We start from the raw sequence: 10,234 nt of genomic DNA on the forward strand, positions 1-10,234 counted from the left end.
TTAAAAACCTTTAAGTGTTGATTTCATGTAGCGATACACACCGTTATTTCGGCTACACACGGGCAGCGTCTCGGTATCAGCTAGATTTTATTGCATGCTTTAGATTCTGCATCTACCTTTGATGTTTAAGGCTAAGTCATACCGACGGGTGATGAATGAATAAATCCTTGCACGAAGTAGAAATTTCTGTTTAAATATGCACAAAGGAGGTGCATAGGGCGACGTTTCAATTTACGCGCAGAGAAGATGCGTAATGCGACTTTTCAAGATACACACAAAGAAGGTACAGTGAGTGCAAATTGAGGGCTCGTTACTCACCTAGGTTACACTGTCGCATGCTCTATGATGTGTCAGATACTAATTAACTCCTATTAAATATTTTAGGACAGGCTAATTAGTGATGCACAAGTAGGATTAAGATAATACATATCAGTTTCCCATTTACCAGTTCGTTCATAAGCTTCCCCATGTTAACAGGTTATGAACCCAACTACCAACTCACCTGCAAGTGACGTCGAACTTCCGACAACTTTTAGTCACGAAAGGGCTAGGTCGGAATCTGCAACAACGATACCACCTCATACCTCAGAAAGGGAGATGGAAACTGAGACGCTATTTAAGATGATGGATATGCTTACTGGGATGGATGAACGAATGAAGAAGATAGAAGCTTCTTAATCCAGGTTGGCCGATGATGAAAGGTTAAGAGGTGCGGTTGAAAGTCGGATGTTTACATCCGTGCTAGGTGCGGATTTTGCTGGTCGACCAACCACGATGCCGTAGACGATTCCTTCATGAGGGGTCGAAATATAAATTTTGAGTGACCAAAATCGGTCTTATCCAAGGGCACGAGCTAGAGTGGCACAGAGGGGACAAAAAATCCCTCAAACCCCTGTGCAATTTCCTCCGTATCAACCTCAACGCCCCCAGTACCGATTCAGCGGACGCCACCCCTGGTAAATTACAGGACCCCGGATGCCAGACAACGAAAGTTGGTTATTCCAAGGTTCGATGGGACCGAGGTATGTGCTGGTCTGGGTTCAGTTTTTTTTTTTGATTGGGGAAAGACGTTTTGGAGACAGGTTGATATGGCCCAAGAATCATGTGGATTTCTTTGGAATGAAAGTGTCAAAACTGACGTTTTCGGACAATATCTTACGGGCACTGCCGAAAGATATTTCAGTAAATAAGTGGTGACAAGTTTTACTAGCTCTACAATACTTGATGCAGAGGATGCGTGACACGTTCAAGACAACAATAACTGCTCAAGATCAAACTGTTTATTAACAAAAAGGAGGCAAGGCGGTCTTGGCCTAAGCATTTTTTTTATACTTGGTGGCTGTAAGCGATGCAGCAGGGGGCGGGGAGCAACAAGTACTGAACAATATTGTCAGATATGCCTCCCCTGATTTGGCTCCCATTTTAATGGCCAACTAACTACTCAACCCGGAGAACCGAATTTTTGGTTCAAGCTGAGGAATTAGCTCATTCCGCCTAAGCGATCGAGCTCGAATCTCGATCGGGCCGAGCTTTTGAAAAAGTGGTGTCGGCCAATAGTGAAGATAAGATGGGGCGCAAGGAGACCCGCACGTATTATAATTGCGGTAAAGTTGGAAACGTGAAATCCGACTGCACATCCAAACGAGAGTTTCGAAATAATGGCCGATACGGAAAATCAGCCGAATATATAGTTTTGGCAATTCAGGAGGCCAGAGGAAACCGCAACGATTTTGATAACTTAAACGATATTACTGAACGCTTGTGTTCAGATGCCTGAATACTAAACAGCGGGTCTAGCAGACATCTCTCACATGATGAATCTCTACAAAAAAATCCAAAACCATGTCAATTGGAGTGCCATTTGGCGGATAGCAAGATAATACGACTCACTCTAGTCGGAAATGTGGTTCTGACAGTGATAGCTCAAGGTCGTGAGAAACAAATCACACGTACCGAGGTATACCTGGCTTCCGAGCTTTCAAAAAACATTATTTCGTATGGAAAGCTCGAGTGTAAAGGTTTTGGTCTTGGGTATACCGGTAATTCTTGCACCTTGACACGAAGGTCAGATGGAATGGTGATATTCGACATTGACATGAAACAGAATGTGCTTTACGTGCAAGTGATGGACACTGAGAAAAATCTTAAGTCCTCAAAAGAAGTGATAATTGTGGTGCTTGCTGAAGGACCAAAGTCACCCAGGGCTGACATCCAAAGTGGTACATTGTATCATTTTCACCAAAGGTTGGGTCATCTTTTGTATGACACCATTGAAAGGATGGCATAGGAACCAGACTCTGGGATTGCGATTACGAGCTTCTCAAGACCAACATGTACTTCGTGTGCTCAAGGGAAGCAGACCAAAAACGCTCAGTCGAAAAAAAATACAGGTGTCAACTCCCCAATAGATCGAATTGGGGGGGGGGCTAGTCTGTTCAGATTTGAAGGGTTCTATGAAGCCTAAGGACAGACTTGGAGACAGGTACCTAGTCAACTTTATCGATCACAAATCCAACTGTTGCAGGGTGTTCTTGGCCCAACAAAGGACAAGGCAGCAAAGAAGTTTGAACACTTCTTTGCGTTTTCGAAAGGAGATTTGGATAAAAGATTCACGTATTGCGTACAGATGGAGGTGGCGAATACGAAAATGTGGACTTTTTTGCAAAACCATTGGAGTAGCTCATCAAGTCGGCGAAGCTCGCAATCGATCTTCAAATGGCAAAGCAGAGCGTATGACAAACTTTTTTTTGCAATGCAAGGTCAATGATATTCGCTAGTCGGTTACCTTTTTAATTTTGGAGGGATGCCGTAGAATACGCCGCCTACATTTTAAATTGTAGTCCTGCGAGTGCAAATGCAAAACAGGCATCACCAATCGAAGTGCTAACAAATCGAGTGCCAGATTTACGAGACTTTGTGGCCTTCGGTTCCGTGTATCGAAACCGAGGCAAAACATCACTTGCACAACGATCTCAGGTAGGGATTATCATTGAAAAAAGTGATGAAGTCAAGGGTTGTAGGGTTTTAGGACAGAAAGCCAATATGGCACGGTTACACAACACGTGCAGAATATTGAAACGTTGAGCACGGACCAGGATAATCAACTTTAGAGAACATTGGCTTTCGAAGATCAAGGAGAAGAAGTATCCCATTTAAACCCAAGATCAAGACAGGTATTAAAAAGACTAAGACCTGGAATAGGGATGTGCGTCAAACCAGAAGTAAAGCCAGGTTAAATGAAGTAATTCAGGCTCGGGAGGAGCCAATGAGACCTGCGCAAGTCGTTACCCATGTCTATGAAGGGGGCTCTAAGCATTATCGTGAAGCCATGAAAAGCTTGAAATGCGATGGGTGGAAGGTAGCAATAGCTGAAGAATTGAAGGCATTAGAAGATAATGGGTGTGGGTATCGATTAAGCGACCGCCCCACAGTAACGCCTTACACACTAAATGGGTGTACAAGACGAAGACCAATTCTAATGGAGACATCGACCGATTGAAGGCCAGGCTTGTGGCATGTGGTAACGAGGGGGTATGTGGAATTAATTATGATATTCACTTTTGCTGCTGTTATGGATATGTCAACAATTAAAGTGTTGCTGGTATTGGCGGCCACTTGGGGAGTTCCAGCCAATCATGGAGACATTCCGAATGCTTACGTTAAGGCGGATAAAGAGCCAGGACCCAAGTCATGCTTCAACGTACCGCAGTCGATGGAACTGGGCACTGAAATCTTAAGAGAAATTGGGCGTCAAAGACAAACAACAAGTTGTATTGAAATTACGAGAATGTTTGTACAGCTTGAAACAAACAGGGCGTCTGTGGAGCCAATTCACACATCAAAAATTGAAAGAAGCAGGGTTTCGGCAATGCATCCCAGATATGTGTCTTTCTTGGAAACGCGACAATATTTGTATTGTTATTGTAGGTGTATGTCTCGAGGATCTTCTGGCTACTCGGACAATCTCAAGGGCTGTACATGATTTTTCACTGGATTGAAGAGTTTATTCATCAAAGATCTGGGTCAAGTTAGCAAGTTCCTAGGAATGCGAGTGAAACTCGAAGATGCTCAAGGTTATACCCTACATCAGGAGGTGACTATCACGGAAATTTTGCGTGAGCATGAAATGCTGGAAGCGAACCCCACGCGTGGATCAATTGGCGCCGACTGCTACGAAGTAGCAACAAGGGATGTCACCTTTCTCGAGAGCTCACCCAAGGATGAGGGACCCACAATTAAGGATTTCCAATCACTTATTTGGTCTTTATTGTGGATATCGAGGTGTACTAGACCTGATGAAGCTTTCGCGGTTCACAAAGCTACGAGACAGACACACAAGCCAAGACTACAAGACTGGAAGCTTGCGAAAAGGATTGCCAGGTACCTAACGAAAAGCAAGGCTCTAAAGCTATAAATGAAGCTGAATCAAGGGAAGTACACCGGCATATGTTTGGAGTCGTACAGTGACGCTGACTTTGCAGCCGACAAACGAGATCGCAAGTCGCTTACCGGAGGCATTATACTCTTCAACGGTATGGCTATTGGTTGGAAGTCCAAAAAAACTAGGAGGGGTTGCTTTATCAACAATGGAAGCCAAGTTTTTAGCAGCTTCGGAAGTCGCAAGGGACCTATTGGGCGTGCGTGAAATGCTTATGAAAATTGGTTTTAAGCCAGCCTTACCTATGGTTATGCACGTGCTCATTACTCACCTAGGTTACACTGTCGCATGCTCTATGCTGTGTCAGATACTAATTAACTCTTATTAAGTAATTTAGGACAGGGATTAAGATATACCTATTAGTTTCCCATTTACCACTTCGCTCATAAGCTACCCCATTAAACACTCTCAAGCGCCGAAGCTCCAAATACCTATGTTTGTGAGCCAGCACGCTTTAAAAGACTGGAAATGCAAGTAGGTTCATATAGGCAGCAATAGCAATCGCGAATTAGCGACAAACTTTTGTGGTCATTCTATTCATCAACGAACATCGTACTTTGTGGAAGCGACTCTGCGTAATTGTATTTTTTTTGTGCTAAAATTATTTTTTAATGTATTGTCTTATCAGAGCTTCCTCCGCAATTCATACGATTCTCGATGACATGGTCCATGTTGCTGCTCGTGCTTATTGATTTTGCAGCATCTTCGGCATCAATATCATTCCTTACTGCAAGTGCGACTTGCGATCCGCTTTACGAGAAACGTAATTCTATTACTGGCCAATGTGATTGTCGCGAAGGCTTTAGCGGCTTCGGCTGCCGCATGTGCGCGACAAGCGCCGAGTTAACCTCCACGTCCGACTCTGATGTCTGTAGCGCTACCTTTGGAGATGACTACTCGTGCGTCACGGGGCTAAATTATGATGATCACGCGGCGTTCAAAACGTACGGCTGCACGTTGTCATCAGACCTCCAGACGTTGTTTCCAGACGGTGCGATGGACGTGCATTGTGACCGCGATGAGCGCGGCATTGCAAATTGCTCAGCCGTCGTATTCAAGGCCACAGAGTCAGTGCGCAGCGTGCATACGATTGAATGCAATATTACGCACTGTGCGTTTGCTACGGGCAATGCTAGCGGTGAGTGTGCGCAGATCGATTGCAAGTGCGGCCCGCAATGCTCAGCGATGACAAAAGTGCTTGTGGAGAGCACACTTAGCGGCAAGCCAGCCACAATTGACGTGACTAAAAAATCGCAGCTGGCTATTGTCATTAAGGGCTCGCCTATTCCCTTGTCAGCTACGTGCACAGCGTCGGCGTGTGAGCGCACAGGGGGAGATGGAAGTAGCGCCTCAGGGAGCGGGACCTCAGGTAGCGATTCTAGTAGCATAGAGGGACTTTGGATTGCAATTGCGGTGTGTGGAATTGTGGCTGTGACGTTGATAGTGTGTCAATGCGCGTCTTCGTGGTGCGCTACGGCAAACACTCGGCATAGCCAGGACGAAAACGTGGAGGCGTCACTTTTAAAGCTTACGTCCTTTTCTGCAAATGTGCTCGAATTTCGCAATGTCAGTTGCTATGCAGATAGCATTGATGAGATAGGAAAGACATTTAATGAGCCCAAGCAAATTCTGCACAAGGTTTCGGGACGTGTGGTACGAGGGGAGGTGCTTGGGCTATTGGGACCGAGTGGTTCGGGTAAAACGACGTTGCTTAATGCTTTATCGGCAATGGATAATGGACGGTCGCTCTATGTGGGAGAGCTTTTGCTTAATGGCAAACGACTGTCAAAGGATTATCGACGCGTTGCTGCTTGCGTGCAACAGTATGATTTGCTCTATCCGACCCTTACGGTAAAAGAGTGCATCATATACTCAGCACAGCTTCGTCTTCCCGCAACGCTATCAGATGCAGTCAAGCATGCAATGGTGGACCGTGTGATTGCCGAGCTCGATCTTACTCATGTCGCTAACTCGCGCATTGGGTCGGATGGAGGAAGCAGTGGTTGGCGAGGTGTCTCTGGTGGCGAGAAACGACGTGTGAGCATTGGGATGGAGCTCGTTACATCGCCTCAGATACTTATTCTCGACGAGCCGACGTCTGGTCTAGATAGTTTCTCAGCTCATTCAGTTGTACAACTCATAAAAGAGTTGGCAAATCATGGACGCATTGTGGTTCTTAGTATTCACCAGCCAAGCGCACGCTCGTTTTTGCAACTTGACAAAATAATGCTGCTTGGTAAGGGTAAAATGCTGTATAGTGGTGCACCTGCTGAGTCCATCAATTTCTTTCAAGATCTTGGCTTCAAATGCCATAAGGTATGCATCGGCTCTCGTGATACTTTGATTCGAATGTCCTGCGTAATTACTACTTTTTGTTTCGTGTGCTGTAGCATGAAAATATTGCCGACTTCATTCTTGATATTGCGTCCAATGTGGATAACATTCCAATGATTCGTTCTCGCATTAAGCGAGAATCATCTCCAAATTTTGCTTCACTAGCTACGCGACCTTTAGATTCTGAAATTCGTGAGCATAACATGACCGCGCAGATAGATATCGGCAGTCCTCTTGCTAAAACAGAGTCCCCGCCATTCATGAAAGAGATTACGTCGATAAATACACCGCGAGAACAAAATGAATTGGCTTTAGAAGAAGCTGTTATGAATTTGAAGACATTGGGAACATTCGCGACTTCGAGCTCGTTGCTGCCAATTTCAAAGCCAAAGGTCGAAACATACAAATTTGATGATAGTATTACTATACCACCCCGATCAATGGTGATTGAAATTCGCGTCATCTTCGCGCGCACGATGCAGAACATATTTCGTCACCGGTCATTGCTTGTGCTGCACACTGCACTTAGTGTGTCACTAGCTGTTTTTGGTGGATTAATTTTTAATCACGTTACCAATGATCTTGCAGGCTTTCAAAACCGCATGGGCGCGTTTTATTTCATTCTCACATTCTTTGGGTTTGCAAGTATGAGCTCTATGGATTTATTTATCGGTGAGCGCCCGATATTTTTACGTGAAGCTGGTGCCATGTACTATGGGGCATTCAGCTACTTTCTTGCCAAGGCCACATTGGACACATGTCTATTGCGAATACTGCCTGCATCACTTTTCGCGAGCATATTCTATTGGATCATGGGGCTGCAAGCAACTACCGACCGCTTCTTGTTATTTTTGCTCACAATAGTGTTGTTTAACGTTGCAGCTGGTGCAATCTGCCTTCTCGTAGGCGTCGTTTCAAGTCGCGTTGGGCCTGCAAATCTTGGTGCGACGGTCGTACTACTCGTGATGCTGCTGTTTGGAGGGTTTTTACTTAACTCCCAGTCGATACCAACGGCCGTCGGATGGTTGAAACATTTGTCTATTTTTAGCTACGCATTCGAGATTCTCATGACGAACGAGTTGAAAGGTCTAATTTTGAAATTTGACGCCCCTGGGTATCCAGCCATTCCTATCTACGGTGAAGTGTATCTTAAGACGCTGGGGATGGACTTTGCCAATCGGTATTACGATGTGGCAGCCCTCTCGCTAATTGCAGTGAGCTTGCAAGTGCTTGCCTTTCTGTTCCTGTCACTGCAGGTGCCCCTACACCGTAGCATGATCGAAATTGAAGGTGACAACTTAATCCGGAGAGAGGAAATGTGAGAAGTTTAACAGACTGATCACAGTAATCAGCTTTTAATTTTATTTGCATTATATTCTATATTTAATTTTATTAAACTATTTACGTTACGATCTTGATCTTTTCGTAGATTTGTTTATCTGTGTATTGGTATTAGAAAATTACCAAATAAAAAAAGAGGCTTCTCGTTACGAGGACCAGGCGAAAAATATACAGAAACAAAAATTGCCTAATTTTCATGAAATCCAACATTCTCAGTATAATTTGAGTTTTATCAGTTTTTATCTCGGAATAATTGTAAAGCAATTTGATTTTTTAGTCTCTAAAGACCAATTAGTAAACCGCTAATGCGGTAGAATTCACATTATGGGTAACATGACATTTTCCTTTTTAAAATGGGAAATGTTAGTGGCGTCAAGCGTAAGCGAGGACAAAGAATGTATCAAGGTTGTGTGTGTTTGCAAGCTAGCTTTCAATAGTGTTAACCATATTTTGAGTAATGTAAGTGTCAATTTTTTTATTCTGATGGTTATTATCTAATATAAACTTAATTGTGCTTGCCGTCAACCGAAATGGGGTGCCGTTAACACTTCCCTTTAAAATAGGTAATATCATTGAAACCGGATAGTACGCTTGGCAGCCACCGGATATAGACCTGGTGGCCGAAATCTACTTTAAATGCAATGAGGGTGTGGTTTATATTTTTGAATATATAATAAAGTTCAGTTCTCATTTTGATCTTAAAGCGTTTAGTGCCTATGTGCTGCTTGTGCAGTGGTCTCGCGAGAGTACAAGCCCTCCTAAGGTATATACTCTCGGCCATTAGTTGCCACGTGCTTTTACGAGCCACTGGGTCCCTTGAACAAGAATTCGTTTAGCTCCACGAGCTTTTTAGACTTGCGGAGTTATCAAACTTCTCAGTTCTATAGAACTAAGTGACTATTTGAGTTTAAAGTCTTCCTCTGACATTAGGAACGAGGTAGCTCCGCTACGCATGGCAGCATTTGTTGGTCAATCTGCGCCTAAGTCTTCATAAGACTAAGCCTCTTTTGGCAAGAATTCTTTTTTTTTCTCGATCTTTTAGAGGCGAAACACGTAACTTTAAAAAAAAATTAGGCTGGATCACATAGATCACATCCTTTCCCAGGGTGGAGAGGTTCTTGATACAAGGCTTGAAGCTTTTATGCAAAATGAATTTTCTTTTATAGAGCAGTCCGGGAGCACTAAGCGGCACTATGCCAACTCGGTACATTCCTGTGCTGCCGTTTTTAATCCAACGGGCTTAGACCTAAATGTCTTGGCGTTCTGCCAATAGTGTCACGGCTGTCATCCAGTGTGGTGCCATCTTGGCCGACCTCACTCGGTGGACTTAAACGTGCTACTCCACTCCAGGTTCACACTCTTGACGAACCAACCTATACTCTGGTGCTTTCACCATTCAGTGGTTCGTTTTTATAACGAGTATCACTTATAGAAGTACGTGCGGTTTCACTAACAGTTAACGATTCACGCTCGAGATTTATGTTTTTGATGCTGGTGTTAATTAACTTAGACGTTCCAATGTCCAGCACGCTGACAGACTCTGTCAGTCGCTTTCACCAATAGAGCTGTTGTTGCCTAGCAAAAGTGGGTTCGTGATTCGTCATTGCTTCGCTGGGATCATTGCGCGTTGCGCCTAGGTCTTTGACCTCTAATCAATACAAGTATCATGGCGTTCAAGCCAAGCCATATTAAGAATGATATTCTATCTCGAATCCAGATAAAGGACATTACAGCAATTCATACGGTCACATTCCAGAAACTTAAGATTTAAGTTCAATGTAACTTCGAGAACGGTGACCCAACTCCCAGACGCTAAGCAAATAGTGTTAAAATTACCTTCATTCTCTTCTAAGCGCCTCAACATATCGCTGATTCTCTTATAGTGAACGACGTCGAGCGTGATTGCATGACGCTCCTGACTCAACTTATCGAAGCTCTTAACAGCCGCCTAGCGACTAACAAGCCAGGCTTATATATACGCTGCTCCGTGCTATTAAGCATAGAACTCGTTGGCGCTAGGCCCTCTTAATCCTCACCTCTTAGAAGTCTCACAGAGCCTAGTTCTTCCACAGTAGGTCGCTCCACCCAACTGGTTATCGGCGTTTTTCACGCACCGTACCG

The 10,234-nt window shown here is 44.2% G+C and overlaps 1 protein-coding gene across 1 annotated transcript; it reads left to right on the forward strand.

Annotated features, from left to right (window-relative positions):
• Positions 1-5,107: 5,107 nt before the first annotated feature.
• CCR75_000983 (uncharacterized protein) lies at positions 5,108-8,094 on the forward strand (the record flags this gene model as incomplete). Its single annotated transcript, XM_067959088.1, has 2 exons — positions 5,108-6,754; positions 6,829-8,094. The coding sequence occupies 2 exons, from the start codon at positions 5,108-5,110 to the stop codon at positions 8,092-8,094; spliced, it is 2,913 nt and encodes a 970-aa protein (XP_067821402.1).
• Positions 8,095-10,234: the final 2,140 nt, after the last annotated feature.

This window comes from Bremia lactucae, linkage group LG2 (genome assembly GCF_004359215.1).
Source record: "Bremia lactucae strain SF5 linkage group LG2, whole genome shotgun sequence".
In the NCBI taxonomy this organism is placed as follows: Eukaryota; Oomycota; class Peronosporomycetes; order Peronosporales; family Peronosporaceae; genus Bremia; species Bremia lactucae.